A 22,985-nucleotide genomic window follows, 5' to 3' on the forward strand; every position below is an offset into this window, starting at 1 on the left:
AAACATATCTGTAGCTGAATCGCATCAGTGGATTGTATAATGACAATAAAGATACTTTCCTTTCCTGTATTTCCTGAGATACTTTTTAAATACTTTTACTTAAGTATTTTTTTAAGCACATACTTTAGTACTTTACTTAAGTAATATTTTGACTTAGCTACTTTTACTTGTATTGGAGTAATATTTGACAAGGAGTATCTGTACTTTTACTCAAGTAGTGAAGGTGTGTACTCTGTCCACCTCTGGATGTATCAGAATCAGAACTGACCCGCATTTATTTTGCGTGCGTCAAGCAGGAACGTCAATCAGCTCCTCCTCCCACCTTTATTGACAAACTTGTCAGAGTCTCATGGTTGCCTTGGCAACCGCTCAGCGTATCGGTACGGCAGCGCGGCGCTCTGAAGTTCATACGGTGGACCAATAATACTAAAATATGTTAACGGAGATTCTGACACAAAGTAACGATGTACCGGTTAGCAACGTCACTATGTCTTTGTAACCAGTTAGCAGACCAGTTAGCAGACAACGGGCTAAAGCTTACTGTTCCACGGTAGCACACACGGCAGACAGAAAACTTACTATAAATGACAACATCACTGCAGCAGCTAAACACCAGTCTGTTAACATACACGCTAACATACAGACACACTGAAAGTGTCCGATAGCCAAATAACAGTGTGTTTAACACGGCATTAGCATGCTAACTTAGGACACCACGCAAAAAAAAAAAAAAAAAGTTCTGTCGAAAACAAATGACAAGCTTTACGCGGGCCGGTCAGAGTCAGCCAAAGGGCCGTATACGGCCCGCGGGCCGTGTCATGCCCAGGTCTGAGCTGGAGGGAACTTTATTAATTACACAACACGCTTCAAGAAATGCTTCTGTCTTCACAAGAAACACAACAACTCAAAATAGAACAGGAAGTTGTTGTGAAAGAGACTGGAAGCAATGAGCAACACGAGGACAAGGATCTGCCTCCAACCAGCTCAGATTCAACACACAGTAGATCAGAGATCAGTCCAGAAACACCTGAGCAGCAGGACGTCCCACCCAGGAACCATCCACCTGTCCGGGTGTGTCAGTCAGGAACCAGGAACCATCCACCTGTCCGGGTGTGTCAGTCAGGAGCCAGGAACCGTCCACTTGTCCAGGTGTGTCAGTCAGGAACCAGGAACCGTCCACCTGTCCGGGTGTGTCAGTCAGGAGGCAGGAACCGTCCACCTGTCCAGGTGTGTCAGTCAGGAGCCAGGAACCAGGAACCGTCCACATGTCCAGGTGTGTCAGTCAGGAGCCAGGAACCAGGAACCGTCCACCTGTCCAGGTGTGTCAGTCAGGAACCAGGAACCATCCACCTGTCCGGGTGTGTCAGTCAGGAACCGGGAACCGTCCACCTGTCCGGGTGTGTCAGTCAGGAACCAGGAACCGTCCACTTGTCCAGGTGTGTCAGTCAGGAACCAGGAACCGTCCACCTGTCCGGGTGTGTCAGTCAGGAACCAGGAACCGTCCACCTGTCCGGGTGTGTCAGTCAGGAACCAGGAACCGTCCACCTGTCCGGGTGTGTCAGTCAGGAACCAGGAACCGTCCACTTGTCCAGGTGTGTCAGTCAGGAACCAGGAACCGTCCACCTGTCCGGGTGTGTCAGGAACTAGGAAGCTGAACTTTGTAGTAAACACAATCAGGGGGAGGTGGATCTCTGCACTGGGGGAGCTGGATCTCGTCGTACTAGGACACAATACAGAGTACTGAGTACTGAAACAATGCTAGCCGCTAACAATAACGCAATAGCGTTGGTACTGGTTTAGTACAGTAACAAGTAAAAGCAGTAGAAGACACAGTAGCAGCTAGCAGCATTAGCTACAGCATAGCTACAGGTAGCAGTTGTAGCAGCGTTAGCATTAGCATTAGCAGCCATTCCATTATAAGAGGAGGTCTGATCACCTGCACAGTCTCCTCCCTATTAGAGTCCTCATCCATCGGACCTGGACATTGGTTCTCCTGGACTTTGTTGAGTTTCCTCTTCAGAGACACAACGGTCCAAGTCAAACCTGAGGACAGAGTCACAGCTGGAGTTAAACTTGATCATGTGTTGATGATAATAGTTATAAATAATGAAGACACTCACCTACGACGACTACAACCAAGACCAGGTTCAGACCCAATGAGCTGTATGTGACCACACCACCCAGGTTTATTCTGCTGGAGTTTGTAACGTCTGGAAGAAATAAAGAGTGAATTCAAACATGACGATGATTTCACAGCTGGTCAGTTTTCTGTTTGCTGACATTAACAAAGAGTCTAGTTACAGGAAATCTGTCAACAAGGAAACCACTCATACAACATTTAATAGGTGACAGGGGAACATGAAGTCATCCTGGTGGTGGTTTCAGACCCGTTAATCTCTTCTGTCTCCATGAACAGATAAATATTAACGGGAGCTTCAGACACAAATGAACAAGTAGAAGCTGATATTTAGCAGGAGGTAACGGACACGTGTAATTGGTTCTGAAACAACATTATTCAGAAATGAAGTCGTACTGATGAGACTGAAACATGTTTCAATGACGGTGAATAAAAGCTTGTTTTCTAAATGAAGGCAGCACATTAAAGTTGGAACGAACCATCAGATCAAAGCTGTTAAAGGTTTGTTAGAGACTGAGCTACGTACCTGAGACCAGGAGGAAGGTGTCCTCAACATTAATGCTGTTATTTATTCTCCTGCCACAGTAGTAAAGCCTGACGTCCTCTGATGACATTTTTGTAATCACAAGTATGTTTCCTTTAATTAAATATTTGGTTTTAAACTCAGGGAGGTTGTAGGAAACTTTCTCTGTAGGAAAATAAGTACGACCGATAGATAATCTGAACTGATGGAGGATTTCCATGGACCAGTGAATATCCGTATCCTTGATGGAGCAGTTTAAAGAGACGTCTTGACCCAGCTTCCCTCTGACCTCCGTCACGTTCTGGACCTCTGCACCGGTCAGAACCAGCGGTAGAACCAGCAGCATCATCACCAGGAGATCCATGATCAGGTTCAGACGTCTACCAAGCAGCACAGCTCTGAAGAGACTGAAGACAAGAGCTCTCCACTTCCTGTTTTACAAGGTGATTGTGACAAACCACATCAGGCATCATCAGTATTCACAGGACGCCCAGAGAGCAGAACTGAAACCCGTCACCTTCAGCCTTCACTCTGAGACACTGTTTGGCTTCAGCAGGATTTCAGGAGTTTTCTTCACACTGACAGAAATATTTTCCTGGAGAGGCAGGAAGTAGTAAAGATAGAAACAACTAGAACAGAAACTCAAAGCAGAGCTGTTGGTGACGTAACTGAATCTACCACCAGCAGAAAAAGTGTCGGCAGTAACAGAAGTTCCAGATAAACGTCTTCACAGAAAGTTTCAGAAAACAATAAAGTTAAAATGATTCATTCTCTTCACGTCTGAACCATCTTGTGTCTCAGAGATGTTACTGCAGACAAATCAAATGCACCTTTAATTCTACCACAGCGCCTCCATCTGGTTCCAAAGAGTACTGCAGAACATAACTATTGTGACACAGAGTAAAACTACAACTAATACTAGTACTTTTACTACTACAGTCTACCATCACTAACAGACCAACAGCTGGTTTACCTGCACAGACTACAGGGGGAGTAAAAGAGTAATAGAGTACTGCAGGTACCCGTAACCCAGAGGTGTAAAGATCATAATTCCACCACAGCGCCTCCAGCTGGTTCAAAAGAGTACTGCAGAACATTGCAGAACATAACTGTTGTAACACAGAGTGAACGACAATTGAAATGACTTCTACTACAAACACATACACCTGCTACTAGGCTGGTAACTAGAGTACTAATACTCTACAGTTTGTCCTCCACATGTTTGTTCATCCTGGTCTTCTAAACTATCACTAATGCTACTGCTGCTGGTTCTACTGTCAGCAGACATACTGAGGACAACTGTCTGCTCTTGACCTCCAGCTAGAGGACATTTCAAACACTGGACAGTAAACTGGACCTCAGAGATGAACATGTTTTATTAGAACTCAGTTCTGACTTTAAGGGACAACAAGAAGTAAAGAGGCGAGACATGACGTCTGTTCAGTGTCGACTGGTTTGTCCAGGTCTTCAGGGACGTCTCTTTCGGTGGCATGGAACCACCTCGTACTGAAACACAACATGAACACTGAGTAAATGTCTGATGAAACTCCTGAGAGAACTGTAAACAGCGTGAGAATGAAGAACAACAGTAACATCAACAAAACCCACAGATACCACACATGTCAACACACAGATCTAAATATGAAACCTGCCAGACACTTCACACAACTGTTACACATATTCTATTTCTGTTGAAGTTACTTAGACTAACGTCTGATGTATAAGTTCCTGGTAACTCCTGATGGTAGCTCAGTGATGCTTACCTTCAGTAAAGGCACCAGTAGCATCAGCTGAAGCAGTTTTAATGACTCTTGGTCACATGAGCATTGATACTGTAACACGTCTTATTGGAAAGTGCAGCCAGCTGAGTTAGCTAACTTAAAGAACCATTAGCATTACTGACAGTAGCATTAGCAACAACAATCACTAGTAGCAGCGTTAGTACTGGTTTAGTAGCAGTAACAAGGAAAAGCAGTAGAAGACACAGTAGCAGCTAGCAGCATTAGCTACAGCATAGCTACAGGTAGCAGTTGTAGCAGCATTAGGATTAGCATTAGCATTAGCAGCCATTCCATTATAAGAGGAGGTCTGATCACCTGCACAGTCTCCTCCCTATTAGAGTTCTCGTAGATCGGACCTGGACATTGGTTCTCCTGGACTTTGTTGAGTTTCCTCTTCAGAGACACAACGGTCCAAATCAAACCTGAGAACAGAGTCACAGCTGGAGTTAAACTTGATCATGTGTTGATAATAATAGTTAGAAATAATGAAGACACTCACCTATGACGACTACAACCAAGACCAGGTTCAGACCCAATGAGCTGTATGTGACCACACCACCCAGGTTTATTCTGCTGGAGTTTGTAACGTCTGGAAGAAATAAAGAGTGAATTAAAACATGACGATGATTTCACAGCTGGTCAGTTTTCTGTTTGCTGACATTAACAAAGAGTCTAGTTACAGGAAATCTGTCAACAAGGAAACCACTCATACAACATTTAATAGGTGACAGGGGAACATGAAGTCATCCTGGTGGTGGTTTCAGACCCGTTAATCTCTTCTGTCTCCATGAACAGATAAATATTAACGGGAGCTTCAGACACAAATGAACAAGTAGAAGCTGATATTTAGCAGGAGGTAACGGACATGTGTAACTGGTTCTGAAACAACATTATTCAGAAATGAAGTCGTACTGATGAGACTGAAACATGTTTCAATGACGGTGAATAAAAGCTTGTTTTCTAAATGAAGGCAGCACATTAAAGTTGGAACGAACCATCAGATCAAAGCTGTTAAAGGTTTGTTAGAGACTGAGCTACGTACCTGAGACCAGGAGGAAGGTGTCCTCAACATTAATGATGTTATTTATTCTCCTGCCACAGTAGTAAAGCCTGACGTCCTCTGATGACATGTTTGTAATCACAAGTATGTTTCCTTTAATTAAATATTTGGTTTTAAACTCAGGGAGGTTGTAGGAAACTTTCTCTGTAGGAAAATAAGTACGACCGATAGATAATCTGAACTGATGGAGGATTTCCATGGACCAGTGAATATCCGTATCCTTGATGGAGCAGTTTAAAGAGACGTCTTGACCCAGCTTCCCTCTGACCTCCGTCACGTTCTGGACCTCTGCACCGGTCAGAACCAGCGGTAGAACCAGCAGCATCATCACCAGGAGATCCATGATCAGGTTCAGACGTCTACCAAGCAGCACAGCTCTGAAGAGACTGAAGACAAGAGCTCTCCACTTCCTGTTTTACAAGGTGATCGTGACAAACCACATCAACCATCATCAGTATTCACAGGACGCCCAGAGAGCAGAACTGAAACCTGTCACCTTCAGCCTTCACTCTGAGACACTGTTTGACCACCTGTCAGCTCCTGTACCATGAAGCAGGGAGCATCATCCTGTTGAAAGAGGTCTCCCAGCATCACACTGTCTCCACCAGTTTGTCTTCCTTCCATAATGCATGCTGGTGTTATTTGTAAATTCTCATACTCAGGATGATGAATAGAGTCAGGAGAGAAAGAAAGACAGGAAGGAGCTCATGATAGTGTTTACAGGAGTAACTGTGTTCACCCAACAGGTATTCTTTGAGGTATCCCGGATTACGGGTAACTGCGGTACATAACAGTACTGCAGTTACCCGTAATCTGGGACTATAAAGACCTGAGGCCAGGGTGAGATGAGGAGGAAGGTGTCCTCCACATTAATGACGTCACTGTTTGTCCTGTCGTCCAATGATGTTTTAAATCACAAGTCAGTTTCCCTGAAGTATTTAATATCTGGTTATATCTGAACTGATGGTGGACATCTGTATGGATGTGTTGCTAGGACAACCAAGGGTTTCAGAGAAAGACAGATTCAAATGAAACCATTACTAGTCTGATCTGGCGAACCGTGTCTTCAGAACAACGTTTCCATGGATACACTGGGCCGCAGCATTAGCTCGGTCTTTAGCTTCAGTCTGAGACATGTTGTGAGGAGATAATTCTGAACTGTCTTTGGACCTGGCATCAGAGGAAAGAGGACGTTTTTTCCTTCTTCATACATTCACTCCTTCCTTCATTAACGTGGATTCTCCTTTAAAGGCTCAGCACTGAAGACGTGACTGGTGACCAGGACCATGTTCTGATTCACACTATTACTCATTAAACTGGGTCCATTAACGCTGAAGCTGCTCGACCTGAGGACGTCTTAAAAGATTACAAAGATCTGTAGACTAGGAACTGATTAACCAGTAAACTATGGTTGATAAGGAGAAAGAGGAGGAGGAAGAGGAGGAGGAGGAGGAGGAAGAGGAGGCTCCCTCCAGAGTAGTAACTCTCCAGACAGACTCTGAACACAGACGTCAGATTCTTTATTTCACTAAAACACTAAATATCCTTCAATGATGCATAATGTGACCTTCATGTTGTAGCAGATAAATATTCAGGATAACAAACATAAATAAAGTATAAATGTGTTTAAACAGCTGCCAGAGAATAAATGAAAACACTCTGAATTAAAACTGAACAAGGTTTTAACTTTTCTTAAAGTTAAATAAATAAATGATGTTCAAAGTTATTCAGAATAAGATGTTACACATCAGACCTGGTATCAGCTGCTGTCTCTGATGGATCAGAACCTTCAACAGATGCTTCGGTTCTCAGAGTCTCCTTTAGTTCGGTTCTCAGAGTCTCCTTTAGTTCGGTTCTCAGAGTCTCATCACTGATTCATGTGATCATTTCTACTAGTGGTTGAGTGAATGAGTTAAACTCCTCTTCCTCAGATCGGCCCTGTTGAGGAGGTGGTCTTTGATGTGACCCAGACCACCTCCTCATTATAGGAGGGTCAGGTGTGAATGGACTGATCAGGACAGATGTTGACACCAGGTCTCTTCAAATAAACAATACATATATTTATATTTATATATTTATATATATGGTGGTGGTGGCGTTTTGCTCATCGCCATGGTAACTAGTGTGTAATCTGGTCTGTGGTCACGGTGAAGAAGATGAAACAAACAGAGTCCTCAGAGGAACACAAGACGTTCTACTGTCGGTTAAAGAGGAGCACCAACAGAGGAGCAGAGAGGAGAACCAGGAGGAGGGAGTCCTTAACTGCTGAGCCACGTTCTAAACTACGTTCTGTTGGAGGAACAGTCTGAGGTTCTTCAACACGTTGACCTGCAACACAACACACGTCAGTCAGAGATGAGCTTCATGGTGACGGCGCCCCCTGTGGACAGGACCTCAGGGAGTCCAGCAGGGGGCGCCGTTACACAATCTGATGAATAATGAATGAAGTCTGGTTTGACCTGAGACTCTGACGGTGATGTCCTTCTTGTCCACGTCCAAGATGTCACACTGGTAGGAGCCATCGTCCTCCTGCTGCAGCTTCTTCATGATGACGGAGAAGTTCCCCTTCTTGTACTCATCAGAGAAGCTGGACACTCGACCTTTGAACCTCTGGTTCTGGGACATGTCTTCTACATTGTCAACGATGTTGAGAACAACTTTGTCGTCTTTGTCCCTCCAGAAGACGGAGACCTTTTCAGGCAGACTGCTGACGTCTCCGTGGACACAGGGCAGCAGGACGTCGTCTCCAATGAAACCTGTCACCTCTTGACGTTGGCAGGACACTGTGAGAGGACGGGTCAGGAGTTAGACATCTACAGGAACAGCTGTTAATCCATTCATGAAAACACAGGAAGAGACTCAGCGTGTCCCCCAACGCCGGTTCTTCCTGGTCTGTTGAAGGTGGACCTGATTCTCTGGTGGAGAACACACAGAGGAACGTAGGGAACCACTCCACAACAAAACAGGAAGTGAATGTGTCGCACATCACAGTTTAAATAAAGTTCAGTGAAGAGTTTAACCTTTGACCTCCAGAGACACTGAAGCAGGAGCTGATCCACCTTAAAACTCACCTGTGTATAAGCAGCCAATCAGAACGGACCAGGCGGAGAGTCTACGGAAAAACAAACACATGAATGAGACACAACACAATGAAACCAGAATGAAACCGGAATGAAACTGGAATGAAACCAGAATGAAACCTGAATGAAACCTGATTGACACCAGATTGAAACTGGAATGAAACCAGAATGAAACCGGAATGAAACCAGAATGAAACCAGAATGAAACCAGAATGAAACCAGAATGAAACCTGAATGAAACCGGAATGAAACTGGAATGAAACCAGAATGAAACCTGAATGAAACCTGATTGACACCAGATTGAAACTGGAATGAAACCAGAATGAAACCGGAATGACACCACAATGAAACCAGAATGAAACCTGAATGAAACCTGATTGACACCACAATGAAACCAGAATGAAACTGGAATGAAACCAGATTGACAACACAATGAAACTGGCCCCTTTCCTCCAGTGATGTTCCTGCTTCATCAAGACACCCAGCTCCATGGCAACGGGTTTCACTTCCAACATGACCTCAGTGCACAAAGCAAGGATATATAAATATATAAACCTACACATCTATAAATATATAAATATATAAATATATACATCTACACATCTATAAATATATAAATATATACATCTACACATCTATAAATATATAAATATATACATCTACACATCTATAAATATATAAATATATACATCTGTACATCTATAAATATATAAACCTACACATCTATAAATATATAAATATATACATCTACACATCTATAAATATATAAATATATACATCTGTACATCTATAAATATATAAACCTACACATCTATAAATATATAAATATATAAACTAGGGATGGCTCGATCCGATACTTAGGATCGGTATCGGTCCGATATTGGTCAAAATTTCAGGATCGAACATTGAAAACAATAACTATAGCCGTCCGATCCGATACCTCAGCCCAGATGCTCAACTTAACTTAACGCGAGATGCCGTAAACAGAACCTGTGACAGTGAATTAGTCACAGGTTACTTTGCAGCAAGGAAGAGAAAAGTAAATCAGCCGAATGCAACTTGTGCAACGTGAGTGTCTCAAGGGGTGGGAGCACTGGACGCAAGTGTTTGTGACAGTTATTTAAAGTCAGCAGTCACTTAAAGCAGCTATATGTCCTATAGCAGGGGGCCCATTACATCGACCGTGATCGACCGGTGCGGGTAGATCGCGTGCCATGGAAAAAAAAATAAAATGTTTTAGATGTTAGTCTGGCTTAACAACTAACTGTCGCACCTCCAAAACAAACAGCAAGACAAACGTTCATCTTTATTTATTTTACTTTATATTTGCAACATGCCCTCAGTTCAGCGGCACACATCCACAGCCACGCACAACTTCAACAACAACTCAACACTACCGTCTTTCTTAAAGAGACAGCGCTATTGTTCTAAAGGTGCAGTGCACCAGTTTTTCTTGATAAAGATAAAAACAGAGATGGATAGAGCTTTTAACACTGTAGCACCAATTAATATGACTAAGGATACACAGGTAGATCACTTTGACTTGGTCGTTGTAAAAGCAGCTCGCAAGCCAAAGAAGTGTGGACACCCCTGTCCTATAGTCTTCAATGGGACATTGGAACTAAGTCCATTCTATATCTAGTTTGATATGAGTGTTTTACACACAGTTCAACCCCAGAGGTTACATGTGAAAGAAGAAACATTCAAGTTTAAATAAAGAGCTTATGGCTTGAGGCACATCGTGGGCTGTTTTATTTCTTCCCTTAGGGGAGCAGAATATTTGTTGCACAGTTTGACCATGGTGTTATTAGATGTCCATATTAAAGGTGCAGTAGGCAGGATTGCGAAGATCCAGGACTTAGCCAAAAAATTTGAACATCGACAACTTCTCAGTCCCGCCCCACTTTCCGCTAAAGCCCAAAACGGTCTCCCAAGCCCCTCCCCCACAAGGGAGAGCTGTGCACGATAGAGCGCGTGCATATCGGCCCTGGAATACTGTGCACGAGCAGAGAACCGAGAGAGAGCGAGTAAACAAACTAGCATGGAACACACCGACGTAGTTTTTATAATACCCTTCGTTATTGCTAAATAATTTGACCTAAAGTACAACGATACAGTCGTTGTACTTTAGGTCAAAATATTTAGCAATAGTCAACTTTAGGACAAAACCAAGGTTAGGATGTTTCTGAAAGTAGCCTACATCGGTGATGTTTGCTATCAATAACAGTTAGAAGCATTCATTGTGGCGTTTTATTCCACAGTTTAGATTTATCAGTTTGCTCTGTGGTAGATATATGACCGCTACCTGTTGATGTGGTTAGACGTTTGAGAGTGAAGCTGAGGCTCAGGCCTCAGACGAGGATTACGTCCCGGCTCCTTCTACACGCCCACGGACAAGCGGTGCGAGGTGGTGGAGGGAGGGGAGGGCGCTATGAAATGCGTGTCCATGAGCAGTGATTGACACTCTGTTAGATACACCCCTGGACGTGATTGGTGCATCTGGATGTGGAGCGGTGGATGTCTTGCAAATCGCGCTACAGGCTCTAGGTGGGGCCAGAGGAGCCGAATTTACTAAATGACCTGCTTTATGCAATTATACTTGAACATAGGGTCAGTTTCAGCAAATATGACAGAGAGTTAGTTTTATAAAAGTTGCCTACTGCACCTTTAAATCAAAAGTACATCTATACAAACTATATGTATCATAAACAACTTAACAGAGGAGAAAAGAAGGTATCGGACTAGGGTTGCCAACCGTCCCTTGAAAAACGGATTGAGCTGAAAAGGGACGCACTTTGTCCCGTATTACTGTGAGAGTCAAAAAATAGAAAAATAAATGCCAATGGAAAATGAATAACAGGACGCTTTATATGAAAATTTACGGTAAACTTGTTCCCAGGCCCTGTCCTTCTCTGTGACCAATGAGCTGACAGCACATTCACACACGAGTATGACGATACAGAATACGCTCCTCCCATTGGTTGAGGTACTGTCGCTCGCGGAGAAGATAGCGGAAGACAACAAAGCAGCATGGGTGACAGTGACACAGACGCCGACACTGATTTAAGGGGCAGTACACCAAGTTCAAGCAACAATGCGATTTGTACTCCAAGAAAAAAGCAGAAAAGAATGCAGAAATACAGAGAGGATTGGGAAAAAGATAACACCTGGGTGGAAAAAGATAACACCTGGGTGGAAAAGTTCGCGATAACCTCTATAAAGCGCACTGCACAGTGTGCCGGCGCACTTTTTCCATAGCTCATGGGTTAGGGTTATTTTGTATTAAAGGGAATTGCTGGATAATAATTAGTTTTCCATGTGTTCATGTCACTCAAAAATATGCATCTAATTCAATTCAGGTTTGAGTCAAATAGTTAAAAAATGCCCTGATGAAGGCCAATATGGCCGCAACGCGTAGGCTCATGTGCTTTTAATCAGTCCTTGCCATGTTAAATTAAAGGCTTTTTTTGATACTTCTTCAACTTCAGAGTGCCTCTGTATTTTCTTTTTTTGAGTTAAAAAAATAGTTTGACTCACAAAAAAAGGGGCTAAAAAGATTCACCACGCCAGGAAGGGTGAAGGCAATCGGGTCGGCCGGACCTGAGGTGTCCCTTATTTTTTTTTCAGGAAGTTGGCAACCCTATATCGGACTGATATCGGTATCAGCAGATACTCCAAGTTACAGTATCGGTATCGGACATGAAAGAGTTGGATCGAGCCATCCCTAATATGTATACGTATATTTATATGTGTGTGTTATATATATTTATATTTAAAATATTAAAGTCACAACTTGTTTGTAAACAGCACCCTAACCCTGTTAACATGAAATCACGTGACTTACTGTAAACCCAGCAGAGCTAGCTAAAGTTGGCTAGCTGTTAGCTAAAGTTGGCTAGCTATAAACAGAACTGGACCTGGTTCTGGTTCTGATTCTGGTTCTGGTTCTGGTCGTTTCATGACTGCTTCAGTTTTACAGACAGACTTCACAGAGTTTAGTTTCCAGAACATCTAAACTAACAAACTAACTTCGGCTAGTTAGCATCTAGCTAACTGAGCTAACTGTGATGACTTTTTGGGCAGTTTGACCCATTTCCGCATTTTAACAAACTGACCTCATGAAACCACACATCCCGGTTCTCCCGGTTCTCCCGGTTCTCCTGGGATAAACTAAATTTAGCTTTTATTCCTACTGTTTAGGAAAGTTCAGCCACAACGCAGACGACACCGGAAGTGGGCAGGGCAAGTACCACTTCCGGGTTGAAACCAGTTTTTCCGGTTTTACTTATTGTTATAATAATTAAGTTAATGTTTCTATTGTGTGTCTGAAGAATGAGAAACTTTATTCTATGTTTGTACCAGAGTCCAGATGAATCTCAGAGGATTTAGTGTCGAACCCGTGTGAAAGGCATCTTCATCCTCTTCCTCCTCTTCATCGCTATAAACTGCGTGTCCTCACTGCGCCTGCGTGAAAATAAAACCGTTGAAACCAGTTTAGTGTTCTCCTTGTTTATTACTAACACATCATTTAGAGCTAGAATGAGTAAATATAAATATAAATATAAATATAAATATAAATATAAATATAAATAAATATAAATAAATATAAATATAAATATAAATATAAATATAAATAAATATAAATATAAATATAAATATAAATATAAATATAAATATATATAAATATAAATAAATATAAATATAAATATAAATATAAATATAAATAAATATAAATAAATATAAATATAAATATAAATATAAATAAATATAAATAAATATAAATATAAATATAAATATAAATATAAATATAAATAAATATAAATAAATATAAATAAATATAAATAAAAATAAAAATAAATGTAAATATAAATAAATATAAATATAAATAAATATAAATATAAATATAAATATAAATAAATATAAATAAATATAAATATAAATAAATATAAATAAATATAAATAAATATAAATATAAATATAAATATAAATAAATATAAATATAAATAAATATAAATAAATATAAATATAAATATAAATAAATATAAATATAAATATAAATATAAATAAATATAAATATAAATATAAATAAATATAAATATAAATATAAATAAATATAAATATAAATATAAATATAAATACAAATATAAATAAATATAAATATAAATATAAATATAAATATATCAAACTTCTACCACGTCATCTAAATCCTGACCCGTCTTCAACAACATCATCACATGATCTTATTTCCACAGCGTAAACAGGAAGTAACTCTCTGACTAGTTAATGAATCTCTGAGGTGAAGTTACAGGTCAGCCTCCGTGTCTTGACTGGTTCCATCTGGTTTAATGATTAAATACAGCACTGGTTCCTCGTAATATTATACTGTGAAGAGTACTGGTCCTAGCACAGAACCCTGAGGAACTCCATACAGTCTAATGTGGTTCCTTAAATCCTGATCACACTTTTTGGAGCGTTGAATAAAATAAAGAAACAGGAACAATACAAGTTTCCACAGGAACAACCACAACAGTGTGTTCAACAGGTCACAACAGGACGTCCTGACCAGCATGGTTAGCGAGCTAGCAACATAGCAACAGGCTAACAGCTCTACTCTCCATAATAATATCATCATCATACTATACAGATACAGACGGATGACAGCAGCATACCTGTATCTCTGAACTGGACCATTATTATCAGCAGTGACAGATGGAAGAACAGCTGACTGGAGACGTTGTTGGACTGTCCCAGAGGGAGGACACTTCAACCAGAACCGAGGTTGAACCAGCTGGTTGACTGATGTCTGGTCGCGTTCTGCAGAGACAGGACCAGGACCAGGACCAGGACAAGACTGGCAACACAAACACCAGCATGAGTCCTCGACTTGATCCGTGATCAACCAAGGAGGAAATGTGCGGCGGCGTTTTGAGGAAGTGGAGCTGGTCTGCAGCGATCAGCTGATTTCAGGATCCTCTTCAAACTGAAACGGGACCGGAGGAAGTGGTTCTAGCTCCGTCCTTTAAACTCCTTCAGGACGGCAGACGGTCCACCTGATCGAATCAGAGCTTTTATTGTGAAACATCATGTAGAGGAAGCTGGAAGTTAAGTCCTCCTCCTTTAAATGCTAATGAGCTGCTGGCCACGCCCCTTTCTACTTAAACTGTTGCTCCATTAAGTTGGAATAAAACATTTTGACCTATTCTCATGAAATCATTGAGACGAACAAAATTTACAACAAATCAGGAAAACCAACAAGGACCCAGAGGGGGGCGGAGCTTAAACACCTTGTTGTCTGTAATTTATTGTTGTTTGTCCTCGAATGGCAATAAACGTCTGGAATCTTATCAGTCATGACTTCCTGCTTCTGATTGGCTCGTACAGAAAGTCCTGGAAGACGCAGGCAAACAACAAGTTCACCTGGCTGCCCTCGTCTGACTCCTGCAGCAACATGTTTATGTCTGGGGCGAGCAACACATGGGGGAGGGTTACCTAGGCAACCAGAGGCAACTATATGACCTTCATATTATATTATATTATATTATATTATATTATATTATATTATATACATTCAGACAGCTACACATCAGCACTGCTAGGCTAACAGCACTACTAAGTTGTAAAGGAACTTCCTGTTTACATTTTGTTGATCAGAAAGTTTTACAAGTTGATGGTTTCTGTCACGTTGCAGGTCAGAGTCCTTTATAGGTGACTTATCAGAGCAGATGAAAAGAAAACAATCAGAGTCTGATCAGACTCCTGGATCTAAACTCTGATCAACATGGACCGACACCTACTACTCGTCTTCACTCTGGGTGAGAAATCAGACGACTATCGTCCACTAATCTCTACTCGTTGGTGTTCCTAATGAACTAACATCAACCCTAATATCTATTTAATATATAATGTACACAGTATTAGCATGCTATCACGCTAAACACTTAGTACTTAGTACATGGTTGCTAGCATTAGCATGTTAGCATTTGCCAGTCTAATTGTTGTAACATTGATGTTTCCCCACAGTTGGACTATTGTCTACAACAAATACTGCTACTACTGCTCCAGGTACTACTGCTGCTCCAGGTACTACCGCTGCTCCAGGTACTACTGCTGCTCCAGGTACTACTGCTGCTCCACCTACTACTGCTGCTCCAGGTACTACTACTGCTCCACCTACTACTGCTGCTCCAGGTACTACTGCTGCTCCAGGTACTACTGCTGCTCCACCTACTACTGCTGCTCCAGGTACTACAGCTGCTCCACCTACTACTGCTGCTCCAGTTTCTACAGCTGCTCCAAGTACTACTGCTGCTCCAGTTACTACTGCTGCTCCAGTTACTACAGCTGCTCCAGGTACTACTGCTGCTCCAGTTACTACAGCTGCTCCAGGTACTACTGCTGCTCCAGGTACTACTGCTGCTCCAGGTACTACTGCTGCTCCAGTTACTACAGCTGCTCCAAGTACTACTGCTGCTCCAGTTACTACAGCTGCTCCAAGTACTACTGCTGCTCCAGTTACTACAGCTGCTCCAGGTACTACTGCTGCTCCAAGTACTACTGCTGCTCCAGTTACTACAGCTGCTCCAAGTACTACTGCTGCTCCAGTTACTACTGCTGCTCCAGGTACTACTGCTGCTCCAAGTACTACTGCTGCTCCAGTTACTACAGCTGCTCCAGGTACTACTGCTGCTCCAAGTACTACTGCTGCTCCAGTTACTACTGCTGCTCCAGGTACTACTGCTGCTCCAGTTACTACAGCTGCTCCAGGTACTACTGCTGCTCCAAGTACTACTGCTGCTCCAGTTACTACTGCTGCTCCAAGTACTACTGCTGCTCCAGTTACTACAGCTGCTCCAAGTACTACTGCTGCTCCAGTTACTACTGCTGCTCCAGGTACTACTGCTGCTCCAAGTACTACTGCTGCTCCAGTTACTACAGCTGCTCCAGGTACTACTGCTGCTCCAAGTACTACTGCTGCTCCAGTTACTACAGCTGCTCCAAGTACTACTGCTGCTCCAGCTACTACAGCTGCTCCAGGTACTACTGCTGCTCCAGGTACTACTGCTGCTACAGGTACTACTGCTGCTCCAGGTACTACTGCTGCTCCAGTTACTACTGCTGCTCCAGGTACTACAGCTGCTCCAGTTACTACTGCTGCTCCAGTTACTACAGCTGCTCCAAGTACTACAGCTGCTTCAGGTACTACTGCTGCTCCAGTTACTACAGCTGCTCCAAGTACTACAGCTGCTCCAAGTACTACTGCTGCTCCAGTTACTACAGCTGCTCCAAGTACTACAGCTGCTTCAGGTACCACCACTGCTCCAGAAGTTATCCCTACTACTGCTGCTCCAGACAATACCACTACCACCCCTACTACCACCCCTACCACCACCCCTGCTACCACCACTACCACCCCTACTACCACCACCACTACCACCCCTGCTACCACCAGTACCACCCCTACCACCACCCCTGCTACCACCCCTACTACCACCCCTACCACCACCCCTGCTACCACCACTACCACCCCTACTACTACCACCACTACCACCCCTGCTACCACCACTACCACCCCTACTACCACCCCTATTACCACCCCTGCTACCACCACTACCACCCCTGCTACCACCACTACCACCCCTGCTACCACCAGTACCACCCCTACCACCACCCCTGCTACCACCACTACCACCCCTACTACCACCCCTATTACCACCCCTGCTACCACCACTACCACCCCTGCTACCACCACTACCACCCCTGCTACCACCAGTACCACCCCTACCACCACCCCTGCTACCACCACTACCACCCCTGCTACCACCACCACTACCACCCCTACTACCACCCCTACTACCACCCCTACCACCCCTACTACCACCTCTGTGAATTGTAATTTGGGGGTATGGCAGGGCGGTGTCTGTGTCTGTCCCGATGGCTATAGTGGACCAACATGCCTAGTAGGTAAGTACAAAACTGGACCAATCACACCTTTAGACCTCCACCTGTCAATCAAACTGATCAGCTGTGACTGAACTCCTAGAAAACTTCTGCAAAGCCCAGAAGATCAATGGCTTCACCTTCGCACAAACGCCCATCGGCTGGTTTGCATACTCAGCGGAAACCTGTCTCAGTGGAATGAATAGTAAGCTTCCACCTGTCCCTTCTTTACATCTCCATCTCAGTCCATCATCCATACTTCAGGTCTGTTTGTCGTCCACTCAGCTGATAAACCACAGGCCTCCACCAGATGTATGAACAACACTGGATCAGCTGCTTTTGACAAACCAGTAGAGCTCAACTGCAGCCAGACGCTCAGCGACATACAGCAAAGTGTGAGAGCTGCTGATCATTCTTTAGAAGATCCTGATGCCTGGATTGTCACCATCATCCAGTCTGACTTCCTGTCAGGTCCACTAATTAAAGCTCTTTGGTCCCTCAGCTCGACAGTGAAGCTGATTTAGAGAACCTGGCCTCCAGCGCTCAGATTCTGACGTCCAAGCCTGAAGAGCTGACGCCCGAAAGCGTGACGACAGCAGTTCAGATAGCAGACACTCTGCTGAACTCCAAGAACATCACAGAGGTAAAAACACAAAAACTCAAAAGGTCTGAAAACGTGTCTGAGTCTAAACTGTTGTCTGTGTTGCAGAGCGTCAGAGTGGCTGCAGTGGCAACGGTCAGTCAGCTGATGGACGCCAAGGTGACAGACGACAAGTCCAGCCTGAGGTAAACCAGCACACCTTTCTATCGATGTTTGTCTTAGAGCCTCAGGCCGGCCTCAAGCACAGGGCCCTGCTCCAGGTTTCTTCTTGTTAAAGGTTTCCTTGCACCGTCGTCTTAGTGCAGCTCTCGAGGTTTCTGGTTCTGGAAATAGCATCAGTATGCTAGCATCAGCATGCTAGCATCAGTATACTAGCATCAGTATGCTAGCATCAGTGTGCTAGCATTAGTGTGCTAGCATCAGTAAACTAGCATTAGTATGCTAGCAGAGGCGACGCTAACAGGCAGATAAGTGGGTTTAATCAAAAGTCTGACTGGTTGAGTGTTTGACCGTCATGTTTCCGTTGGTCAGCCTGACAAAGACTCTGGACGAGCTCTCGGTGAATCTCAACTCGTCTCAGCTGGTCCAACCAAACCTGGTGGTGCAGTCGGCCCAGGTTCCTGCTGGTGGTACCCAGGGAGTCCAGTTCACCTCGCTGTCAGGTTAGCAGGACTGTTGATGAGTTCATGAACGGTAATGAAGGAGCAGTTTGTGACTTCCTCTTATCGTGCTGCATTCAGGGAAATCTGGAAGTTTTGTGCCTGAGAGAATCAAGCTGGACACCAACACACCAGGGATCAAGGTGGAAGAGGGATTCAAAGCCGATGCCCTGATTTACGTACGGTTCCCTGAAGGTGAGGTTCCTGCTCAGCCACTGTAGTTTTTATTTCATTGTTTTGATGAACTGATTGTTGGATTGTTCTCACTTCCTGTCCGTCCTCTCGTCTAAGGGGCAAGTGTCCGTCAGAATCAGTCCAGCGTCTCTCTGGGTTTCGTCCTCTACCAGAACGACAACTTCTTCCAGTCAAAACGCTACAAAAGGGACAAGGCCACCGTCAGGGTTCTGTCGGGCAGTGTCAAGGGTCAGGAGCGCGACGTGGTGCCGCAACACGTGGAGATGAGGTTTAGACCGACGGTGAGTTCACATCCAACAATGAACTGTCTGAGTTTTACTGTAACTGGTTCTGCTGGTCTGCCCTAGACCTAAACCAGTCTTAACTGGTCCTAACGGATGTTTGCTGATGTCCTAATGGTGTAAATTAGGGCTGAACGATTTGGGAAAATAATCTAATTGTGATTTTTCCCACAATATTGCGATTGTGATTTAATATGCGATTTTTTATGCATTTTTTATTTCATCCTTTTTTCCCAACAAAACATAATGAATGATTTAAATATGAACAACACAATATTAGATACATTTAGTATAAATGTTCTTTCCCATAGGCTGGGCCTATTTGTTAGAATTAAATTAAAACATGTATGACTTGAAATAAATGACATTTTTATTTAACTGCTCGTTACAGAAACATCTGTGGCTTTCCACTGTGCATTTAAAGGGAAACTACTGTTGTTTACAACTTGGACCTTATTTCTAGCATAAAATATCATCATTTACTCACCAGTATCACTTTTGTTTCATTTGCACTTGGAGATAATTAGATCAGCATATATCCATATAGAGGGAGTGGTCAGGGCATCGAAACACAGCCTCTAAATAACATTATCTGCAGCGAAACTCATTCATTTTGCCAATACTTTGTTATGATACGCTAGTGCTATTCCCCGTTGAGTCCGGAATTACATGTTAACATCATCCGGGGTCTGTAGATTGACCTACAGATTTTTTATGTATTTTTTATTTTATTCTCTTTTAACCTGTGAGTGGCGCACGCACCCGCTACGGTCGGCTTGTTTACCAGTAATTTACTGCGATGGTTCGTCCACAACCTCAGAGTCGGACAAATATTCAGCCATGCTGCAAAAAACTAGCAGTAGCAAATTACAGGTAAACAAGCCGACCGTCGCGGGTGCGCGCACTGCTCAGAGACATCGTCCAGGTCAAAAGCTGATCATCCGTGTCGCTCGCGTCACGTGACCACCTTGTAATCGCGCAAATTGCGGTTAGAAAATCGCGTTTTATCATATCGCGATTTTATCGCAAATGCAATTAATTGTTCAGCCCTAGTGTAAAGTGACTCAGTCGTGGCGCCAGTGACACTTGGCTTGGTTTTAACCTGAGAACAGAGTTTTTGCGTTTCATTGTGAAGGTGTGGATCTCGACAGGAAGATGAATGATTAACTAACCTCTGGTCCCCTCGCTGCAGCCGATCAAAGGGAAGACTCTGCACGAGTTCTCCTGTGTTTTCTGGGACTACAACCTCCAGGACTGGAGCACCGCCGGCTGCTGGAAAGGAAACGCTTCAGACGGAGCGATGACATGTTTCTGCAACCACACCACCAACTTTGCTGCTCTCTGGGTGAGTATCTGTAAAACTGAACTAAAACGGTTACCAGACGTCTGATGGTGTTTGTGTTTCAGTCGTTCAAAGAGGAGTACGACTACGCCGAAGCCCTGGACATCATCTCCATCGTGGGACTTTCTTTTTCCATCCTGGGTCTGGTTGTGACAATCATTCACCACCTCACAGAAAGGTTTGACTCCACTGGTTCTGTGTTGGGACTCATCTGAACATCTTAACCTGAGTGTGGTTTGCTCTGCAGCTTTCAGAGGAAGTCTGATGGTCGTCAGAACAACCTGAACTCAAAGCTGGTCCAGCTGAGTATCTGTGTCTGCCTGCTGGCCTTCATCATCACCTTCCTCTCTGGGGTGCAGAACTCCAGCAGGCCAAGCGACGCCAAGGTTGAGCCCGAGCCTCAGAACATCATCTTTGAATCAGACGAGTACGTGGAGTCAGACCGGGGCTCATGCACGGCGGTGACGGCTCTACTGCACTTCTTCCTGTTGGCCACCTTCATGTGGAACAGCATCTACGGCACTCAGCTGGTGCTGCTGATCCAGACGATGCGCCGCAGTCTGCCATCGTACTGGACGCCGCTGAGCCTGGTGGTGGGATTCGGTACGACACCCTGGACGGCTTCATATTCAATATTTGTAAAAAATCATTTTATTTACTTCCTGTTTCCTGTCAGGAGTCCCAGCTGTCTTCATGGCGGTCACCCTGGGAACAACCTACAGGATGGACAACCCTCTGGGATACAGACAGGAGGAATTGTGGGTCTTTACTGGTCCTAAACTAGTCCTAACCCAGTCTTAACCAGTCCTAACCCAGTCTTAACCAGTCCTAAACTAGTCCTAAACCAGCCCTAACCCGGTCGTAACCAATCCTAAACTAGTCCTAAACCAGTCCTAACCCAGTCTTAACCAGTCCTAAACCAGTCCTAACCAAGTCTTAACCAAGTCTTAACCCAGTCTTAACCAGTCCTAAACCAGTCTTGACCAGTTCTTACTGGTCCTAAGTTACCGGTCTTTACTGGTCCTAAACCAGTCTTTACTAGTCTTCCAACCATCACTGACTCATGTACTTGTGTTGTGATCATGTGACCTTTCTGTTTGCAGCTGCTGGCTCGCAGCTCTGGGCGACAACAAACACTTTGACTTCGGGAAGCCAATGTTCTGGGGCTTCGTGGTCCCAGTCGGCGTGATCCTGATCTACAACACGGTGCTGCTGGTCCTGGTCTCGCTGACCACCTGCAGGGTGGACCCCAACCTCACCAGGTAACACCTTCAGCTCCGCCCACCGATTCTTCACATGTGAGCATGTATGAACCTTTGTGACCTCTCAGCACCAGGTGGCAGTCTCGGAGAAACAAGTTCTTGATCAGTTTCTCTCTGGCGGTGATGTTTGGTCTGTCCTGGGCTCTGGGTTACCTGGTGCTGTTCACCACAGACCCCACCACCCACCTGGTCGTCAGCATCCTCTTCTGCCTCTGCACGACCACACAAGTAAGTCTGCTCCGCCTTCTTCTTCTTCTTCTTCTTTACAGGAAGAGTCAGTGGCTCCCCACGTTAAGAATCACCTTCCTCCTCGTCTGTTTCAGGGTTTTCAGATTTTCATCCTGTTCACGGCCAGAACGCCAACCTTTAGAGCTGCCGTGCTGCGTTCCCTTCAACGCGTCTCATCGGTCAGCATCACGTTCAACAACGTGACGTACCACCTGTGGAAGATCTCGCTGAGCTCGACCAGCCCCGAGGTGTACAGGGAGATCAAAGAGAAAGAGACCAGCAGCCTGTAGGACGGACCGGGACAACCAGACACACATCCTGCAGTTTGACAGCAGCTGGTTCTACTGGTTCTACTAGTCACATGTAGACCTAAACCAGTCTCTACTGGTCCTAAACCAGTCTAAACCAGTCTCTACTGGTTCTACTAGTCACATGTGGTCCTAAACCAGTCTCAAAGTGACATAGACGTAATGTCAGCGAGGTTTAGTTAAATATGATTCATATTTTCTCCTTAGAGTCCTCAGAATAGCCACCCTTTGCTTTGATTACTGCTTTACACACTATTGGCATTCTCTGGATGAGCTGGTCCATCACTCCTTCACTATCCTTCTTGGTCAAATAGCCCTTACACAGCCTGGAGGTGTGTTTGGAGTCATTGTCCTGTTGAAAAATAAATGACGGTCCAACTAAACACAAACCAGATGGGATAGCATGTCGCTGCAGGATGCTGTGGTCGCCATGCTGTGCCTTGAATTCCTTCACGGTTGGAACCATTCATAGAGAGACCATCCGTTCACCTTCTGTGTCGCACAAAGACACAGCAGTTGGAACCAAAGACCTCAAATCTGGACTCATCAGACCAAAGCACAGATTTCCACTGGTCTAATGTCCATTCCTTG

General features: G+C 44.0%; 2 protein-coding genes across 2 annotated transcripts; one reads left to right on the top strand and one right to left on the bottom strand.

The window, feature by feature from the left end:
* Window positions 1-7,004: 7,004 nt before the first annotated feature.
* Window positions 7,005-12,828, bottom strand: LOC311509649 (uncharacterized protein). Its single transcript, XM_084574890.1, has 4 exons — window positions 12,697-12,828; window positions 8,573-8,613; window positions 7,961-8,284; window positions 7,005-7,829 (listed from the first exon to the last, which is right to left on the bottom strand). Exons 1-4 carry the CDS (start codon window positions 12,711-12,713, stop codon window positions 7,696-7,698), a joined length of 516 nt encoding a protein of 171 aa, XP_084431016.1. The 5' UTR covers window positions 12,714-12,828; the 3' UTR covers window positions 7,005-7,695.
* A 2,072-nt stretch (window positions 12,829-14,900) lies between these two features.
* On the top strand, window positions 14,901-22,416 carry LOC311509592 (adhesion G-protein coupled receptor G7-like; the record flags this gene model as incomplete). Its single annotated transcript, XM_084574824.1, has 15 exons — window positions 14,901-14,981; window positions 17,232-17,394; window positions 17,804-17,913; window positions 18,021-18,161; window positions 18,228-18,304; window positions 18,651-18,781; window positions 18,860-18,973; window positions 19,070-19,254; window positions 20,447-20,599; window positions 20,662-20,774; window positions 20,844-21,199; window positions 21,273-21,354; window positions 21,700-21,858; window positions 21,927-22,086; window positions 22,182-22,416. The coding sequence occupies 15 exons, from the start codon at window positions 14,901-14,903 to the stop codon at window positions 22,374-22,376; spliced, it is 2,220 nt and encodes a 739-aa protein (XP_084430950.1). The 3' UTR covers window positions 22,377-22,416.
* Window positions 22,417-22,985: the final 569 nt, after the last annotated feature.

Source organism: Chelon labrosus, assembly GCF_963514085.1.
Source record: "Chelon labrosus genome assembly, chromosome: 24".
NCBI lineage: Eukaryota > Metazoa > Chordata > Actinopteri > Mugiliformes > Mugilidae > Chelon > Chelon labrosus.